At 39.8% G+C, this 21,305-nt stretch overlaps 1 protein-coding gene across 5 annotated transcripts in view; it reads left to right on the top strand.

Annotated features, from left to right (window-relative positions):
* Window positions 1-21,305, top strand: part of ASH1L (ASH1 like histone lysine methyltransferase) — a 64,954-nt gene that overhangs the window by 7,662 nt on the left and 35,987 nt on the right. For all 5 annotated transcript variants that reach the window (XM_049805345.1, XM_049805344.1, XM_049805348.1 and 2 more), the window contains exons 2-4: window positions 575-1,097; window positions 9,549-14,295; window positions 20,369-20,470. In XM_049805345.1, the coding sequence (XP_049661302.1) occupies window positions 675-1,097; window positions 9,549-14,295; window positions 20,369-20,470 (5,272 nt within the window). In that variant the 5' untranslated portion in view covers window positions 575-674. The remainder of the gene's footprint in view (window positions 1-574; window positions 1,098-9,548; window positions 14,296-20,368; window positions 20,471-21,305) is intronic.

Genomic DNA, 21,305 nt, shown 5'->3' with positions numbered 1-21,305 from the left:
TTTTCTGTTCTCCCATCCTTCTTCCTGAATTGTGGAAAGTCCTTAACTAATAAGCAGATTTTGTGGCATGTTTGTAAACCAATGCATACTTGGGTTAAGCTCAACTTTCCTACTGGCTCTGATGATTAAAATCGGATTGTCTCTGGGTTTCGGATGCTTTAGCATAGGTTTCATTAGCTGCATCATTCTTTAGATGCAGCTGTTTCAGTGGGTCCAGACTAAGAGTGGCAGTACTAGAAGTAGCTGGGCTCTGGTTTTTCGGTTGGGTTTGTTTGTTTTTTTTTAAAAAAAATCATGATCAATATTAAAAGCCTTAACCATCATTTGAAGTGTCCTGTGGATGAGTTGGAAATTATATTATAATATTCACGTACTTTTGATTTTTCACCTATCATTTAAAAGTGGTTTTACAGATAAATTATATTTTTGTAGTAGGATACAAGAAGGGTTGGTGTTTTCAAACATCAGCTGTGCAATTGTGCTTGTCTGAAGTATGATTGTTTGCTTTCTAATTGTTTTTAATATTAATTTCTGCTAGAAAATCAAAGTTTACTTCTTTCTTTTCCTTTTACAGAGTAAAAGATGCTGGCTGCCAGTAGTAGAGCAGATCTTCTTTGGAACACATCTCTGTAAATCTTCCCTAAAATTACCTGAAGGCATATATTCCGCCTGTGATGGACCCTCGGAATACTGCTATGTTAGGCTTGGGTTCTGATTCTGAAGGGTTTTCTGGGAAAAGCCCCTCTGTAGTAAACATTGGCTCATTGGTGGGAAAAGGAGAAGTAGAGCTAGAAAGTTGCACCAAGGAAGAAGACGACAGTAAGAAGAAGAATCGGGAGGGGAACAATACCGAGAATGGGAAGAATGAGGCTCTGACTGATGCACAGCAACAGTTTTCAGTGAAAGAAACAAACTTTTCGGAGGGAAACTTGAAACTGAAGATCGGTCTTCAAGCAAAGCGAACGAAAAAACCTCCCAAGAACCTTGAGAATTATGTGTGCCGGCCTGCTATAAAAACCAGCATCAAGCAACCAAGAAGGGCACCGAAGGGTGGGAAGATGACAGATGAGAAGAACGAGCACTGTCCTTCAAAACAAGTGAGTAGTGTGTTTATGTAGTGTTTTGCAAGTCATAGTAAATTTAAGCTGTATTTAAGTTTCTGGCATCTCTGTACAATCATGTTCTGCTAACTGTTTTTCCATGTAACTTCTGATATTGAAGATTTCTGAAGTTAGAAATGGTTTGATTTAATTTCCATCGACAGGAGAAAATGCTCTTTCACAGCTTGCCAATGTTGGTTTTTTAACAATAGTGGAAGATAATTCCCATATTAACTTGAAGTGAATGTCATGTAAATTTCTGAAAAGTAATAGTGTAATTTTTAGTCTCCAGTATAGAAGAAAGTAGGGGGGTCTTGTCTCTATTTAAATGGGGCTGTGTATTTGCTGTGCTTGTCTCTAGTATTTGGATTTATATTTTTTTCTTACCTGTTAGAACCATTGTTTTTGCTGCATGTCTTAACTGACACTCTGCAATGAACGTATCAAGCAGTGTCTGAAAAGTAAAAAATACTTTTCCAGATATGTTAGAAAACAGCCCAGTGATAAACTGCATGTAAATGCAGTGGCTTGAGAGATGTGCCAGGTATTTTCCAGATGTAAGGAGATAGCCCTGCCTTGAGGATGTTTTGTTTTTATTATCTGCATGAAGTAACAAGTAAGAGCAGCAATAACGGATATGGAAAATAGGATAAATGGCCAGAATTATAAATGTAGTTGCACAGATACTAAATTTTAGAAGTGTTTTGTTATAGCATGCTCTTTTTTCCAATATACATAAAAGTTTTGCTAACTAATAAAATGTTAGAATATACCCTCTGCACTCTCTTTTAGTCCAAGCCTACTGATTTAAAGCTGAAGATTTTCCCTGCATTCCTGTTTTTCTTGCACCTATCTGTGTTTCCTTACAAGTGTGTATTTATCTCTCCCAGTTTCCTTGTGCATTCCTTATGTAGCATTGTTCAATTTTGCAACACCAGGTTATTCAGCAAGGGAATACAATGAGTCCCTGGAAGTTAGAGCCCTTCCTTCGCATGGGTTGTGTGTTCATGGGGCTCTTGTTTCAAAAGTTCCCAAGGCTGAAGGTTTTTCATTTCTCTAGACTGTGTCCTATTCATAAGGCTACCTGCGTAAATCTGTCCTGGCATATCTTTTAAAGTAGAGGCTACCCAAAGGGAAGGAAAATTTCTTTATCTTGTACTGAGATGATGTCTGTCTGACATACCCAAACCTTTTTCTTTCCCCTGGCATACCCAGACTTAAATTTTTCTTGAGAAAGAGGATCTTCAAAGAGCAATAACAAATTATGCCCTGAAAGAACAAGCATGCTGTATGTTATGTGTAATAACTAAAATTATTTTTTTCTAGAGTCTACCATGCAACTGTGTTGGGGTTTTTTTCTCCATGATAAACAGAAAGGCATTTTTAGTTAGCCTGTCAAACAACAAATTCTCAAGTGGTACATTATGTAACTTAAAACTTTGGCTATGGCCTTTATTTTACGTTCTTCCATTTCAGAACAAGCTTATTATTTCTAATGATTTCTCTAACTTCCTTTTGAAAAAAACTGGAGGAGCAGATCAAAATTTGTCATTATACCAATTACTTTTTTCCTTTTTTTCTTTTTTTTTCCTTTTTTCCTTTTTTTCCTTTTTTTCCTTTTTTTCCTTTTTTTCCTTTTTTGCTTTTTTTGCCTTTTTTGCCTTTTTTGCCTTTTTTGCCTTTTTTGCCTTTTTTGCCTTTTTGCCTTTTTGCCTTTTTGCCTTTTTGCCTTTTTGCCTTTTTGCCTTTTTGCCTTTTTGCCTTTTTGCCTTTTTGCCTTTTTGCCTTTTTTCCCTTTTTTCCCTTTTTACCCTTTTTTCCCTTTTTTCCCTTTTTTCCCTTTTTCCCTTTTTCCCTTTTTCCCTTTTTCCCTTTTTCCCTTTTTCCCTTTTTCCCTTTTTCCCTTTTTCCCTTTTTCCCTTTTTCCCTTTTTTCCCTTTTTCCCTTTTTCCCTTTTTCCCTTTTTCCCTTTTTCCCTTTTTCCCTTTTTCCCTTTTTTCCTTTTTTCCTTTTTTTTTCCTTTTTTTTTCCTTTTTTTTTCCTTTTTTTTTCCTTACTCTGTTGCGATCAGTTGAGTATTGGGCCAATTTGGAATACCCACTCATTGATCTCTCTTGATGTCCAAATTGAGGTGGTACTTGTGACTGAATATCTCTTACTAGCAAAGAGAGCCATTAAGTATGGAAACTTACCCCTTGCATCAAGAGATTGTGCCCTGGGAATTTTTACCAGGGAGAATAATTAATATTTAAACTCGGACAGTGACACCGTGGATTCTTCATCCTTGATGTCTTTGTTTATATACTAGGATTTTCTTCAAGAGATCTATCATATCTCAAATGGAAATTAGAAAGTTGGGAAACAACTATTACTGATATTATTAAATATTATTGATATTATATATGATACCATTGATACCATATCACTTTTTAATTCCACCTATTCTAAGTGGGGTTACTCCTGCTCCTTGTCTGGTGAGCAACCTAAACACATAGTGTAGAGAAGCATAGATCTGTTGCATTGAATTTGCATTACTTAAAATACTTTCAGATCTGTGACTAATGATAATTCACTTCAGATACTGTGCTCCCTCTCTCAAATTCTACTGAAATGGTTTTCAAGTTGTTTAACTCTGTATGTTCCCTGCTGCCATTCTGGCACTTTGGATTGTCAAAAATGACACTTTACAGCATCCTACTGATTTCTAGTAAATGTCTTTCTAGAAACAAATGGTAAACATGGTTTAAAACCATTGCATGTCTTGAATATAATACCCGATGGATTTTTTTTTTTTAATTACTGCAATGAAATAAAGCAAGTTTTAGCACTGCAAATTACACTTCAGAAAATGAAAGCGATCCCTTAATCTTTCCTTTCAATGGGGAGGAGGGGGGAAAAAGCAAATATATGACCAATTCGGAGCAAGGTGTGGCAATACTTTGAGCTGTGAAACTGAATTCTGTGTACTTTTAAAGGAGAAATAAAGAATTTGAATGAAAATTCAGCACTTGTACTATACTCAGTAAACTACTAAGACACAAAGAGGAGTAGTGGAAATCTTCTGGGAATATCAGTGTAAAAATTAAAATAGGAAAATACTTTGCACTCCTATCTATGACAGTTACGCTTCTTTTTCAAGCTTAGTGCTGAAAGGACTCTTAAAACTTGGGGAGTGTCTTCAGTTATGTTAATAGAGGGGTTTCTCCATTCTGAAAGATGAGTGGGTAGGTGAGGTGGGTAACTTCTGTATTTACAATTTGTCCTCCAGAAATATGTAGTCAAAAAAGTTAATAGTATTCCAAAGAGAAAAATCATAGAACAGAAGAGACACCTAGAACTGGCTAAGATTCCCAGGTGTTAAGAGAAGTTACTGTAGTAGCAAACCAGTATTCAATTTGCTTTTTGACACTGAATATAAAATGTGGATTTCTTTCTTTCAGAAAGGTGTCCTGTGACAGACAGACATTGCTGTATGGCTAGTGTACCTTTGCTAAGCCTGAAAGCCTGAGCCTTAGACATAAATATAAATTTTACTTCTCTCAGTTTTAGCACAAGAGGTGTATGAATGGTTTCTCTATGCTTGCAAGGTAAATGTAGCCAATGACAGAGCAAAGTTGCATTACTAAAGTTTTAGAAAATAGGAAGGCAAGAAGTGATAGTAACAGTCTGCTGTAATTCTAAAATAGTCATGGTAAAACAGTGAAGCAAGTTGGAACTTGCCCTTGTACTCCATCTCCTTATTTCTTTGTAAAACTGCTGAGTGCAGTATTCTGTAGTTCTTTCTATTGCCCTTGGTTATGTAGGGAAGCTCTCAGGAAAGTTTGCTGATGAAATCACAGCCAGTAACTGAAAATTTTCAAGCAAAAAAGTAACAAAGCTAAAGAAGTGGTTTGTTTTCTTTCCTGTTTGAGTGGTTCAAGAGTATTTTCTGCAAGATCTGGGACATAAGTTTTTGTCTTAGAGTAATTACACAAAGTCATTTTTTTCCTGGTAGTTAGCTAAAACTTGTTTTTAGAAAAGACTAAAAAGCGTTGGTGGTGAAAAACAAACAGCAAACACACTTTCACTCATTATTATTTGGGGAACTTGTATAGAATATATTGATGCCACAGCTATGCAAACAAGTTCTGTGATTCTTCAGAATGTTCATTTGAATTACAGCCTGTGCATTGGCCAGAAGTACAACAGCTAAAATAATAATGGGTAAATCTGTGTGTGTGTGTGTGTGTGTGTACATATAAAAATCCCTATTGCTTGCTGGTAGTTCTCAAGAGAATTAACAAACAGAATTTTTATTAACAAGCTGTTTTCTTCTAACTATTTCCGCTTTTGGAAGCTGAGACTATCTTGCATTTCCAAGTTTGGTTCTAGTGTGAGAAGTGTGAATTTTACACCAGACTTAAGAGATACCCCTGTTCTTGTGAAATATTATCTATTCTTAAGCTTTTTGCAAATAAGTACTAACAGTAAATAATAACCTAGCAATAATAAACCCTGAGATCATGTAACAACGTAACAATGAATGCTTATTTTTTTCTAGAAGTAAAGCAAATTTTTTGCTGTTGGTGCCTGTGATAATTCTGGAATGCTTGATTATAATCTTTTAATAGTTTATATCAAAATTACCTGGAATTTTTATTCCTCAAATTAATGTGTAAGTCTAGAAACTGTATGTCCACATAGGAGATTTAAAATTTCAAATTCAGCTTAGTGCAAATTAATACCAATTTTATGAAAACTTACATGTTTTATGTAATTGCTTTGGGCAATTCTATTGTTGGTTAGAGTTTTAAGCCAGACAGTTATAGCTAAAGATTGCACAGGAATAAATGTTTTGGTTTTTAAAACACAAAATGTTTTTTAATGTAATATAATCTAGACCTTATTAACAGCTTTGCGTTTAGATGAAGCCTACCATCCGAAAGCCAGAGTAACATAGAGTAGGTCTAGAATTCTTGACTGAAAATGCAAGATTCATCCAAGAAATCCTGTTTTAGACTTCTATGCGGCATTGTCAACTTGCATTGCAACGTAGAGGCATCAGTGAAGTAGCCTGAAGTATGTGCTTGTTTGCAGACTTATTAGGTGAGTTAGAGGGATGAAACACCTCCTAGGTGTTAGGTTTGGTTGGTTTCGGGTTTTTTTCCCCGAGTGATTTGTTAGTAGCCCTCACAAAACTATCTGCATTAAAATCTGACTTCATGCTTTCTCCGATATAAAACTGTGCATTTGTTCAAGTCAAACAGTGAAGTAGGGCACTTTACTCCATGGAACCACAAGACAAAATTGGAACACTGAATGTGCTGCATGTAAGGCCAGCTTCCAGCACCAGGAACAAAATGAAAACAAGAGACTGACTACACATTTGTAGAGCTGCCTGTGAATGTGGCCGTGCCAACTGTTGAAGCTTTGAAGTGCTGTATGCATTCAAAGCACTCTGTAACTTGATTTGGACTTCAGATGTCTCCTTCTCATCTAATGGAGTGATTGTTTGTGTAATAGTAGAAGTTATTTCAGAAAAGGGTGGCAGCTTTTTTGTCTCCAGTGCAGTAGGACATATCATGGCTGCTCCCTGCCTCCCAGCTGTATGTTTTGTGAGTATGAGGGTGGCTAAGTTGGGGGGAAGTTCCTGAAATGTGATGCTCTAGCGTAATTTACATAAGATTGCAGCTGCTATAGAAAAGCTGGGCTAAGTGCCAAACTATTCTCCATAGACCACAGTCTCTTTTACACCACAGCTTTAAAACCAGTAACCGCTAGAACTGGTGGATTTTGTTCTACTACTGCAGCAGGTTCAGAGACATCTGACCTCAACCGATGCTCGTGGCCACCCTCCCCTGAGAGGAGAACTTTGATCACTGACGTATCATGGTTCTTGTGAAATATTGTTTACTTTCTGGAAACACATTTGGGCTGGTAGGGCAGTGATCGTAACAGCTAGTGAAATTTAGCTTTTTATACATGAAGCATTTTAGTGTGGACCTAGTAAAGAAATAGGCAGTGATCGAGATTAGTCTGAGTCGTATAGGGTGATCTGTTTTCACTAGCTTTTAGGTAACTTTCTTAAAAATACTTACAGTTGGTGCATACCACCACTTAACGCTATGGCTGGTGCTGGTAGAGTTGTACCCATGCTGGCTTAAGCCAAGAGATTAGCTTGATTTCCTCAGTGTATGAGCAGTGTATTCAAATTCTTTTCTTCCATTGTTGCCTTCCATACAGAAAATGTCCTTGTTATTCCTGAATATCATGGTTATGCACTATTTCAGTTTTAATTTTTATCATCTGTTTGCAATAGTCTTTGGTTTTAAAAATGCTGAAAAAATTACAAACTTTTTTGACTTCTTGTCTGTCATCTCAATAGATGTTTCTTGTTTTGGTTTTCATTTTCCTTGAAATAATTTTCAGTCTGCTTGGAAAATTCACTCACCCTAGGTAAGAAAGAAACTTTCCAGGGCAAATACCTTCAGTTTTCAAAGAATACTTGTTTGATGCTAAAGTCACGTTTTCAAAATCCTGGCATATTATTTAGATCAAAGCTAGTGTTTGGAAGGGTTTTCTTATTTATGTATTTATTTATTTATTTATTTATTTAAATATCTAATAAAATTTCCAAGCTCTTTGTTTGGAAAATGAAGTGGATGGGAAAAAGTGGAGCCTGGCAAGAGGCATTCAATACCCAGAAGTGGTAGAGTATGAGAATACAACAGACGCTATCTAGAGGGGTAGCAGGCTATACAGGAGAAAAAGAAGAAAGGAAGGGAGTGTATACACAGGTGGCTCAACAAATAAAGGAATGAAGAGTTGAATTCCCAAGTCCGTATTTAGGTGAATTTTTCAAATGTGTCTAAGTGCACGGAGCAAAGAAGATTACAATTTTGTTCCAAAGTTCTGTTCAAAATTTAAGACCACAGAAAAAATGTAGTTCGCTGAAGGCTGTTATTCAGGTTGATCAGAAAGACTTCTTTAATACTATTTAGTTAATATCTCTAGCACTCATAGTCTATCCCAGGTATGTCCAAGAGCGTCGGCAGAAGTGGTTGGATTCCAGGTTTGGAGTCGTGTTGTGTGTCATGATGAGTCAGTGGTTTCCATGTAAGTGCCAGGCCTCTATGTGGGCAGAAAGAAGCACACCTCTTGTGCTGTCCCTGCAGAACGGCAGCAGCTCAGGATGTGGAATGCCTGTTTATGCACTGCAGAGGCCCTGACAGCTTGGGCAGCATGTTACCCAAGCAACTACTTCCCATCTCCAGGAAACTGTCAGACTGAATCCAGCTTGCAGTCTTCTGTTTAAATGTTCCTGGTATAGCTTACTGAACAAATACTTCATTCATGATCAGCACCAAAGTTTGCTGTTTATCAAATTATGTCAAAGGAATCCAAGGCTGTATCTTTCTTCAGCATAATTAGATATTGGCCAGCCATAGTTACAGTTTTGTAAAACACAATGAATCTAATGCTGACTGTAATCCAAGTACAGCAAGTACCATGCAATTGTCTTATTAATTTTTATTGCAGAGGGATGAGTAGGTGTGGCATTGCTGCCTTTCACTCTTTATTTAATGTTTTGAGATAGTAGATCCCAGAAGGTTTTCAAATTGTGTGTATATGTAATTATCTCATAAGAGATCAGTCTTTTATTCTTAGCCCCTGCTTGGAGTGAATGTATCCTGTGCATTTCAGAGATGTGTTGGGCGCTGTATGTAAAGAAGAATATCCTTCCAAAATAAAAGATTAACTTAGTAAGTTGTTCCTAATAGGATTTATTGAGATAATGGGTATTGCAATTTTTTTTTTTAACCTTTACAGAATAAATTTCAAATTTGGTTAGGTCAGAACTGAAAATAACTTTGCAAGTTTCATTTACTCCATGTGCGTTGTGTGTGCCCCCTCACCCCATACAGACAACAGAGTAATTTGACTTATTTCAGTACTATCAGCAGTCTGCTGTGAGGAGAACCTGTTACTACAGTGGTTGAGGGTATCATGGGACTAGACTGAGAAACACTGGTAGAGCTGTGCATGGACAGGTTTACACAATGACTGCCCTTGCAGTGCATTGCTGAGCTACTTCTCAGTAGCATGTGAGGTCTTCAAGTGCTATCACACTATAAATAAATAGCCCAGTACATTATTGTTAATGTTTGTGGTTTTTTAAATAAACATCAACAGTATTTTTGGAGAATGTTTATAATTGGGGGACAGATTAAATGGTTTGCATTTGAGGGCTGGGAGCAAGTTTGGGTTTCCTTAACATCAGAAAAGTCTTAACATGTCCACTGAAATACATTTGCTTTAAAATTAATAGCATCATGAAGCATTTCTTTATAGTTATCTTATTATCAAAAGCAGGTATTAATCCTCTCAACATAAAAAAATACTGTGTTGCTCAGAGTCTTTGTGCTCTGTTCCTAAAGATTTGTTTTGGTTTTTTTTATTAACTTCTAGGACCCTTCAAAGTCATACAAGAAAGCTGGAGAAGTTGCAACAGTTGAATTGCATGTGGAAGAAGGTATACAAGTAGAAACAAATCCTTTATCTAAGAAAGTTTCCCCATTGCACTCTGAAATGACAGATTATATAAAGTCATCTCCTCCAAATCTTATCAGTAGCCATAATTCTGAATTAAAGGATAGAACACAGATTAATGGAGCAACAACTGTAACAGAAAAATTGGCTCAACTTATTGCAACTTGCCCTCCATCAAAGTCTTCCAAAACAAAGCAGAAGAAGCCTGGAAATGGAACTGCATCTGGTTTGGTTAAAGACTCTGGGAAGAAGCTACCAGGAACCATAACTGCAAGTGGGTTAGTTAATAAAGATCTGGTAAAGAAATTGCCAGGATCTGGTATTGCTGTTGGATTGGTTAACAAGGACTCAGGGAAGAAGCCATTAGGGATTGGTAGTGCAGCCATATTGGTTAACAAAGACTCTGGGAAGAAGCCACAAGGGATTGGCCCATTAATTGGATTGGTTAACAAGGACTCTGGAAAGAGGCCACCAGGGATCAGCACTCCGACTGGGTTAGTTAACAAGGACTCTGGAAAGAAACAGCCAGTGACCAGCTCTGCAGTTGGATTAATCAGCAAAGATGTTGGGAGGAAACTTCCGGGTATTGGCACTCCAACTGGATTGACTAATAAGGAATCTGTCAAGAAGCCAGTAGGGATTGGCACCCCAGCAGGATTGGGTAACAAGGATGCTGGGAAGAAGTTGTTGGGAATAAATAGTCCTACAGGATTGGTTAACAAGGATTCTGGGAGAAAGATGCCAGGGACTGGCAATACAACAGTTCTGACTAACAAAGATTCTGGAAGGAAGACACCAGGGATTGGCAGCCCAGTGGGACCAGTTAACAAGGACTCTGGGAGGAAGATGCCAGGAATTAGCAGTCCGGTGGGATTGGTTAGCAAGGATTCTGGAAAGAAGCCAACAGGAATGAGCAGTCCAGTTGGTTTGGTTAACAAGGACTCTGGAACTCTGAAAGCAGACACTCTTATGCCTGCCTCGGAGCCCTTTAAACTTCCTTGCAATTCAAACCTCAGTAGCCTTGAAAGCCATGAAACTACAGATTTAGTGAAGGAAAATACTACTAGCAAAACATTTGAGAAGCATATTATGAGACAGAATAAAGAAAGTATCTTGGAAAAATTTTCAATTCGGAAAGAAATTGCTGATGTAGGCAAAGAGATGTTTAATGAAGGAATCTGCGTTCCACAGGATGCTTACTCAACCAGTGAAAAAGGGATTTATGAAACATCTAAGCATGAAAAACAGCCTCCGGTATATTGCACTTCACCAGACTTCAGAACAGGAGGTGCTTCAGACGTATCGACAGCAAAGTCCCCATTTAGTGCAGTAGGAGAGGGAAATCTCCCATCGCCTTCACCCACGGTGTCTGTTACCACCTTAAACAGGAGCCTCTCAACAACATCTTCACAGTTAGCATCTAACTCATTGCATTTAAGTTCCACAGCAGATCTCTTAGAAGGTATTTCAGATCAGATTGGCAAAACTCAGTTTTCTTCTGACAGTACACTTCTGAATATAAACAGAACATTGAACCATACTTTGAGCACCGATTTTAAAGGCGCTGATAAAGATTTAAATGATTCAAAAGCTACTTACGTAGAAACTTCAAGAACTAGTCCTACAGGGAAAAAGCCCATTTTGGCAGCTGAAACAAGCATTCATGCTACTGTCACCCCTTCAGTAGTTAGTTTTACAAGCTTGTTTAGTAGCAAGCAGTTCCTAAAGATCGGCACAATAGCTGCATCGGATAAATCCTGCCAAGGAGCAAAAAATCTGAGCGCTACTCAGCAATCAAAACCTTTAAAGAAAAGAAAAGGAAGGAAACCACGATGGACTAAAGTGGTGTCAAGAAACACATGTCGACCTCCAAAGGGTCTAGAACTAGAAAGGTCAGAGCTTTTTAAAAACATTTCATACAGTGCACTATCAAGCAGTAATTTGGAGCAGGCTAAATTCTTGAAAAACATAGGATCGTCTTCATTTGTGGAGCATGAATTTGTCAAACATCAGTTGCCAAAACTGAATGAAGCTAATGGACAGTCTCTTGCGCTGTTAGCTGAGACTGACAAGCAAGCTCAAAAGTTCTACAGTACTCACAAACAACCCTCTAGTTTGTGTATGTCAGATGATTTCTTACCTGACATGTATAAACCCAAAAGAGGAAGACCTAAATCCAAGGACATGCCAGAGCTCGAAGGTCCCCCCAAAAGAACTCTAAAGATCCCAGCATCAAAAGTGTTTTCAGTGCAGTCAAAAGAAGAGCAAGAACCTCCAATTTTGCAGCCTGAGGTAGAAATTCCTTCCCTAAAACAGAGCTTATCAGGACAACCTTTTCCTAAAAAGAGAGGGAGACCTAAAAGACAGATCAGGTCAGCAATTAAAATGAAGCCACCTATTCTTTCTGTGGCACCTTTTGTTGGAACAGATAACTCGAGCAAGGTAGGGTCTGAAAGTGATCAACATCAAAGTGGGGATTTTTTTGAGAGAAAGGACCAGCTCCGAGGTCCAGAAGAAGTCCAAAAACCTAACATTTGTAGCATGACTGATTTGGAAGTAGACTCTGACAGAAAAGTTGCCAAGAGAAATAATGGACAGTTAATGAAAACAATTATTAGAAAAATAAATAAAATGAAAACCCTGAAGCGAAAGAAACTTTTGAATCAGATTCTGTCAAGTACAGTAGAACCAAATAACAAAGGGAAAGTGCAATCTAAACTCCACAATACGGTGTCAACTCTTGCTGCCACATTTGGTTCAAAATTAGGCCAGCAAATAAATGTCAGCAAGAAAGGAACAATTTATATAGGAAAAAGGAGAGGAAGGAAACCTAAAGCTGTCCTGAACGGTATTTTAAGTAGCAGTTCTGCCAGTTTGACAGTTCTTGAGAAGTCTGCTCAACAAGCCCCTGGTACGTCACTAGGACAAGTACTTCCCCATTTGCTGCCTTCAACAGCTAATAATTCAGAGATTCTTCCATCTCCAGTTTGCTCCCAGTCTTCTGCAGTGAGTGGGGGACAGAGCCCTGTCAGCAGTGATGCAGGATTTATTGAGCCCAGCTCAGTTCCCTATTTACACATACACTCCAGACAAGGAAGTGTTGTTCAGACACTTGCGATGAAAAAAGCTGCTAAGGGAAGGAGGAGATTATCTCCACCTACATTGTTGCCAAACTCTCCTTCTCACTTGAGTGAGCTGACATCGCTGAAAGAAGCCACTCCTTCCCCAGTAAGTGAGTCTCACAGTGATGAAACAATTCCCAGTGACAGTGGAATAGGAACAGATAATAACAGTACTTCAGATCGAGCAGAGAAGTTTTGTGGGCAAAAGAAGAAAAGGCATTCATTTGATCATGTTTCCCTTATTCCACCTGAAACTTCCACCGTTTTAAGTAATCTAAAAGAAAAGCATAAACACAAATGTAAGCGCCGCAGTCATGATTACCTTAGTTACGACAAAATGAAGAGACAGAAGCGAAAAAGGAAAAAGAAGTATCCTCAACTTCGAGGTAGGCAGGACCCAGATTTCCTCGCCGAATTAGAAGAATTAATAAGTCGATTAAGTGAAATTAGAATAACACACAGAAGTCACCATTTTATACCCCGAGATTTACTGCCCACCATTTTTAGGATAAATTTCAATAGTTTCTATACCCATCCTACTTTTCCTTTAGATCCTTTGCACTACATTAGAAAACCCGATTTAAAGAAAAAGAGAGGCAGGCCTCCAAAAATGCGGGAGGCTATGGCAGAAATGCCTTTTATGCATAGTCTCAGCTTTCCTCTCTCCAGTACCGGGTTCTATCCCTCTTACGGCATGCCTTATTCTCCTTCTCCCCTTGCAGCTGCTCCCATAGGCTTAGGTTATTATGGAAGGTACCCTCCAACTCTTTATCCTCCTCCACCTTCTCCTTCTTTTACTACCCCTCTGCCACCACCTTCCTACATGCATACAGGCCACTTGCTTCTCAATCCCACCAAATATCACAAGAAGAAGCATAAACTTTTACGCCAGGAGGCTTTCCTCACGACAAGTAGGACTCCGCTCTTGTCAATGAGCACGTACCCCAGTGTTCCACCTGAAATGGCTTATGGCTGGATGCTTGAACATAAGCATAGACATCGCCATAAACACAGAGAACATCGTTCTTCTGAACAACCGCAGGTTTCCATGGACGCTATAACGGCTAATAGCTCTTCTAGAACAGTTCTGGAGTCCTTGAAGCGCTACAGATTTGGAAAGGAGGCTGTTGGTGAGAGGTACAAACATAAAGAGAAACACAGATGTCACATGTCTTGTCCACACCTGTCACCTTCAAAGGGTTTGCTAAGCAGAGATGAACAGTGGGTCAGGAGAGAGCCTTCGGAGTCTAATTCGATAGCACTGGGATTGCAGACACCGCTACAGATAGACTGTTCAGAAAATTCCCCAGGTCTGTCCCTGGGGGGGTTTACTCCAAGCTCTGAGCCAGCCAGCAACGATGAACACACAAATCTTTTCACAAGTGCAATAGGCAGCTGCAGAGTCACAAACTCTACCAGCACCAATGGACGTAAAAAATTAACTGACAGCCCTGGACTCTTCAGTGCACAAGACACCTCGCTAAATCGACCTCTCAGAAAGGAGCCGTTGCCTTCTATTGAAAAGGCACTTCAGCCGGTGTCAGGTAAGGGACCTCTAATTGTGCGTACTTTCCTGTAAGTGTTGCTATTTTGTGTTGTACCAAATGTGCTAGAAAAGGAGGACAAGTATATCTTTGGTTTTGTAGGAATCTTTCATTGTTGAATTTCAGTACGACTATTGCTTTTGCTCTTGAGTGTCTCTATTCTGTTAAAGCACTGTTCTATGTAGCATTTGGTACAGACTAATGTAGGGTCTCCTCCGGAGCTGCTTATGGGATTGTGTAAGTACCTCTTTCCACCAGATTTTTCTTTGCTTTGTTATAGCAGTACGTAAAGTTATGCTAAGGATGCTATCTCATGAAAAGGTCTTTTCTTTTTTCTTTTTCTGGAGAAATGAGTTAAAATTTCTCATGATTTTTGATACTTTAAAAGCCACGTTTCTGTTTGTTTTGAAGTTTGGTTGATGCGGTTTAGACTAGCTATTGGTACTACTATTGTGAATAACATTTCCATTTAAGAAAATGTTTTGTTTTGTTTTGTTTTTTGTAACTCCATTTTAGTATTTTGACAATCTCTACTACAGTATAGTTTTTGGTCCATGACTTGAGGCCTCTAGCAGTACCTGGGAATGCCTAAGACCAAACCTTGTAATGACTGCTTTATTCATAGTTGGGAAACTCATCTTATGTAGCCTCAAGCAAGACTGAAACAGAACTAGCTGAGACTGTATACACAGAAAATTGCAATTATGCTGTCAGAGGATTGCTGTTTAAGGAGAAGACCTCCACACCGAAACTGTGAACTTTGTTATTTGCATAATATTAAGAAAAAAATAACTAATGTGAAATTTAGGACTTGAAGAAACTATATTATATATCACTTTCCTTACTGGCTTAAGTGTCACTTCCTGCTGTACTTCATTATTACAGATGTTTGTGGGAATAATTTTCACATTTTATCCACTTCTGTCTTAATTGCCATGGACAGGTTAGTGAGACTACATAACAAAGATAACATAACCTGCAAAAGGCAGAAGTGTGGTTTGTACTCTTACTTGCTTACTTCTGATGCATAAATGAAGTCTGATAGCTTCTCCCTCCCTCCAATACTTGCCTACACTTTCTCTTGAAATTTAAATCATTTGTCCAAAAACACTTGTGACTAATGTTTCGCAGACCAAAAGTCAGGCAAACAACCAGCTACCAGTAATGAGTAATACCTCCTCACGTTCCTTACTCTCATCTTCCTCCTTTTCTTGTGATACTCCCATTCTGATGCCTCCTGCCACCTTCCTGCTCTGACTATGTATGGCTTTTTCTGGAAGGGTTTTTTCTCTTTGTTTTATTTTGGCATTTGGGGGTTTTATGTTTTGCTTCTTTATTTTAAGGGCAGTTGGAAGTGGCTGGATTCTTTTACAAGTTTGTATTACTTCATACTACTTCATATTACTAAAACTACTTGGAGCAGGGGGAGTTAGGAGAAAGCAATAAAGCCTTGAGATTGCTTCTCCTGTAGCAATGGGAAGAAAAATTCAAAGTGTGAGGTCACCAAAAGGGTTAAATTTGACTCCGAGGAGTTTTAAGCTGAAACCTGCTAGTGAAGGCTCTCGATCACTCTCCCTCTTACAGTACGTTTGACTGGTTCCTCAGATGCCATGTATCACTTTCAGTAAGTGTATTTCCCGCAATGGAAACCAGCTGTCCTTATTGTGAGGCTGGCTTTCAGCTCAGTATTCATCTCATTCACAAGGAGCATGCAGCGTATCAGAAAACTTAAAACTGCATCTAGTAAAAAGCCCCAGTAAAGTAAAAAGGCTGGCTTTTGGTTTGGGTTTGGTTTTTTTAGATCAGTGTCAAGTTGCATGTTACGTTTTGGTGTGTTTTGTTTTTAACTGTAGTGCTGAATTGTGATTCTGAAACTATTACCATGGAAGACCTAGATGTTTTTGTGCACTTCAGAAAACAGCACAGATGGAGAAAAACCTGCAGTGCATCAAAGATTGTTTATTTATTAAACAGGGTGCAATTTAGGTACATAGTGGAGAGAACACTGAATCAGAGCAGTTAAAATGAGTAGCCAGAGACCAGCGTCGGGGAATGCCTTCTAAAATTGTTCTGTATGATCTGTAGGGGATACTAATGATATTTTATTTCGAAGTATCCCATATGGAAAATACAGTTCCTTTCTATAAACTTTTGAACGTAAACCTTGCCTGCTTGAATTAACTGACAGATTCTTTCTATGATACTAGCTGATGCTAGATATTTCCAGAGATTGCCTGCATCCAAGTTGTATTAGAAATGTGTGTGGTTTTGGCAAACAGGACTCTAGTGAAGGTTGGTATTTCACAGAAGATGAAGTTTAGATAGAAGTTTACGTGCTGTGGGCTTGTTTTTTAATACAGACAGTGTGCACACGCAGTTACGCCGATGAAGGTTGCGAGGCTTTAAAATTTAAGATTTTTGTAGGACACTGTTTCCTGTTCGTCTGAAGTTAACAGTGGTCTTTAGTAAACTTCTGCAGCTTCACACCACAAGTTATTTCAAACAACTGATAGCTTATCATAAACTGGTCGTGGTGTGCTGCTCAATTCCTGGAAGGAAAGGGAAAGAAAAACAAAATCAGCCATTTGGTGGGGATCAGTGCAGTTGAAAAGTCTTCACTGCCTTCATTCCATCTAAAAAGAAAAGGACAGGTTTGAGGCTGCAGAGACACATGTGCCTTGCTGTGCATTTGGGAGATGGTACCTTCAGAGAGGACAAACCTTTGTCACGTGGGAGCGGATTGTCTCCCGATGCCAAACCCTGCGGTCCCCCGCACCGTGCTAACGGCCGCAGAGCATCCGCGGCGTCGCGGGCCGAGCTCGCCTCTGCTCTCCGTTGGGAGCACGTTGCAGCCCGCCGTCCCGTGGGCCTTGCCCCACAGCGGTGCTTCATTCCGAGGGACGCGAACCGCGCGGCAGCCGGCACAGGCCCGCGCCGGCGGCCAGCGGCGCCCTCTGCCGGCCGCGCCGCTGCCGCGGGAGCCGCCGCCTCCTGCCGCGCTGGGGCCGAGCCCCGGGCAGCCCGGCGGCGGGGCGCGGCGCGGCGCGGCGGGAGGCTGAGCGTGTCCCGGTTGGCGCGTGGGGGATTCGTGCAGGTGCCCCTGCGGGAGCCGGCTAACCGGAGTCCGAGAAGGAAATAAGCGCTAGATCTGTCAAAGGAAGAAGATCTCTGGGATATGAACGTCAGCTGTCAGCAAGCACGGTTAAAGCCAGCTTTGCCATCCAAGCAGTCCTCCAAATTCTCCTCTCTCTTTTTCCCCCCCCCTGTTATAACTTATAGCCTATTCCTGCTTAGAACAATTATTCCCGCTGTGTAATTCTTTTTTTTTCTCTGAGGTCCCAGGGTATTTGTGTTAATCTATGCTTTGTGAAATCGATGCATCTTGTAGTTTCTTAATAGAAAAATTTATTCTGGAATGAAAACCAGTTGTCTGCTCTTTCTGATATTAAGCATCAGTGTGTAGTCTCCCTGCACAGCTCCGCTGCAGCTTCCTTTTTACCCACGTGTTGTAGGAACGGACAGTACAGAAGTCCTCTTTTAAGGGCCTACCAGCACCGTCTCCACATCAGGATGCCATGCAGGAAAATCAGAAAATCTTCATCAGGAATATGATTTGCAACTTGGCACAATGTCCAGCAGCCTTATTTTTGTGCCCTTGTTAAGAATTAATTAAAAAGAAAACTATTCATCTGCCTTGTCAAGAAGTCAGAAATTTTTGAAAAGTGATAGTTTATTTCCTCTATCAACGCAACATATCTTAGATGTTACAACATGAGCTAATAACACCCATGATATAAAAAAAAAATCCAAACTTTGAGGCGAGACAGGATCTCAAAGGGGATTTTCCTAAAGATTTCTGGTAAATCAGTTTGGTGCATTCTAGGATTCTCCCATCGTCTTATACCTTAGGAGCGCTGATCAGGCATTGAAGCAAACGGTCATTTGCATGGGTGCTAATTTGTGGCCTTGATTTAGAGCATAACTTCAGTGGCCCGCTCCCTGGTTTCGTCAGAGTCTGTTAGTAGGGAAAGAGATCGGAACTGAACAGGCAGCACAAAGCTAATTAGTCACAAATGATATTTTGAAGGGAAAGAATGAAAGTATTTTTAAGTATGCATTCTCGATTTTATCTTCTAGAGATTTTCATGATACGCATATTCTCATTGCACATTGCCATATGCATTTTTGCCTACCTAGGTTTTTATACTAGCATCTGAATTTTTAATATCTCAGCATTTTCATAATTGGAGTATGCGGATTTTTCTATGAAATTTTAATAAAACCCACAACCTTTGCTTTCAAGAGTAATTGGGATTCTCTAAAAGTTTAAGGTTTAGGGAAATAAAACAAGTTACAGTAAGAAAATATGTATATGTAAGAAAGAAGACAGAAATAGGTCATGTTATCAGCAAAGATGCCATTACCAGTTTTGTCCCTTAATCTTTCAGTAGTCATGAGATTTCTATAGCTTTTTAAAAATTGTTTTTAATTTAAATAATGGTAATTGCGACTGCCACTGCCTGATGACAGTGATAAGCCAATATCTAATGATTTAGCAAGTAGCAGCAAGCCCTGTGCATTCAGGTGCCTAAAATCCAATAATGCATTATACTTGTTTGTGTGTAGATAATAATCTTTCTCATTTGTTTAGACCATGGGGTTTTTACATATTTGCCATGGCTGACCGAAGCAGAAATATTTTTTTTTCTTTGTGACAGGATCTTAAAAAGGAAAAGTTAACATAGCAAGAGACAAATCTAAAGAAGTACTTTTTCTTGAGAAGCTTTTTTTCTAGCTTTTTAGCTTTCTGTAGTTAATAGTATCTTACATGAAGCAGTTTTGCCTGAGGAGTGAGAGAGAAATGCTTTTACAAAGCGAGGTGGATTGAAAATCGGCTGACCTGCCAGGCACAGAGGGTTGTGATCAGCAAGGCAAAGCCCAGCTGGAGGCCAGTCACTCACAGTGTACCCCAGGGATCGATATGGGGTCCAGTACTGTTTAACCTCTTCACTAATGACCGGGATGATGGGACAGAGTACACCCTCAGTGAGTTTGCAGATGATACAGCTGAGGGCAGTGGTGGGTACACCAGATGGTTTTGCCACTGTTCAGAGGGACCTCCACTGACTGGTGGAATGGGCTGGAAAGACTTTATGAGGAACAGCAGCATTTTGGGCTGCATTACTAAAAGTATTACCAGCAGGTCAAGGTGATGATTATTCCCCTCTATTCAGCCCTGGTGAGACCTCATCTGGAGTGCTGTGTCCAGTTCTAGGCTCCCCAGTACAAGAAAGACATGGACATACTGCACTGAGTCCAGTGAAAAGCCACAAAGATGACTAAGGGCTTGGAGCATCTATCATACAGAGAGAGGCTGGGAGAGCTGGGATTGTTCAGCCTGGAGAAGAGAATGCACAAGGGAGACCTTACCAATGTGTACATGTGCTTGGTGGGAGGGAGTAATGAAGAAGGAGCCATGCTGTTGTCAGTGGTACCCAGTGACAGGACAGGAGGCAATGGGCACACACTGAAGTACAGGAAATTGTCTTCATACATAAGAAAAAAGTGTCTTACTGTAAGAATCATTGAACTCTGGGTTGTGGAGTTTCCATCGTTTGAGATGTTGAAAACCCAACTGAACATGGTGGCCCTGAGCAACCTGCTCTAGTTGACCTTGCTTTGAGCAGAGTGTTTGGTCTAGGTAATCTGCAGAGGTCCTTTCCAAACTCAACTGTTCTGTGAAAATCAAGGAATGAAGCTAGGGGGTTCGTTTGAAAGTAGGGATATGAGGTTTTTGCTTTCTTTTTTTACATAAAAGCTAATACTCTGATGATATTAAGCAGCTTTTTCTCATGGCTTGTTTACTATCCTACATATGCCATTAGCCTATGAGAAATTCCTTCTTGATGGTCCATTTCTGTCCTTCTCCACCTACGTGCATCACAGCAAGCAAGTGTTCCTGAAGCTAAAAAAGAGTAATCTTAGTTTGAATATTTAGCATCTACAGTGTGTTGTATTGGCACTGAAGTGATTTGTGTGTGTGTGCTTTTCTTTTCCGTGATCTGCTTTTCAGGCACTTTGCCAACACAGGACAAACCTTCCCAGAGGCAGCCAGAGAGCACAAATTGCAGCCCTTCCAGAAAGAGATCAACATCTGAGAGCACATCTTCTACAGGCAAGTAATATTTGATGGCCTTGGTTTTGGGACCACTGCTATACTAAGACCTATGCTACTAGAGACACACTGAGACAGCGTTGCTGTGAGAACTTTTAACAGCAGTAATATGTTCGTGGAGATACTGAATTTTTCCATTTACGTTTTAGGATACAAGTGCTGCAAATTGGGTTGCAGCATAGGGAAACTTCAGCTGGCGCTTATAGAAGCAGCATCATAGCTATGGCAGGATGGAGTTTGGTTCCTCACCAGGCTAAATTAGTCTTCAGGAGGCTCAGTGCTTTAATGCTAGCAAGACCTGTGACACTACATTTAATCAGTGAATTAGATGAACAGATTAATTCCTCCATGGGGAAGAGCTTGACTTCTGCACTGTTCTGAAGGCAGTTTTCTGCCCTTGGGTAGATAACTGTTAGGACCAAGACAGGGTGTGCTCTTACGTTTTTTTTTGTAGCATGTGAGAATCCTGCTAAGGTGATGGAGGACGACAAGCAGCTTATCCCAGTCATCACTGATGGTACAGTTGTGATTCATCCTAGACAGGTCAAAAATGATAGTAGGAGAGAGATGGAAGTACTGAAAGGCATGGGAACTCTGGTAGCATTCTCATCAATTCTATCAAATGAGGACCAAGTCTCAGATGCACAAAATCATTGTAAAGCTGAGCAGATGTATGCCAACAGGATATTGAGGGAGCTGGCTTTCTCAGTCATGGGGTGATGTACTGTGCAGATTGCTGCTTGAGGAGGTCCATCTTTGTTCACTTCACAAGGAAGGGAAAGGTACTCCTGATGTGTTTTGAGCTTTTTTTTGTAAGGTCAGACTTGTGCGGTCA

Source organism: Accipiter gentilis, chromosome 7 (assembly GCF_929443795.1).
Source record: "Accipiter gentilis chromosome 7, bAccGen1.1, whole genome shotgun sequence".
Classification (NCBI taxonomy): Eukaryota; Metazoa; Chordata; class Aves; order Accipitriformes; family Accipitridae; genus Astur; species Astur gentilis.
Note: the sequence above shows the minus strand (reverse complement) of the source record. Positions and strands in the feature narration are given on the sequence as shown.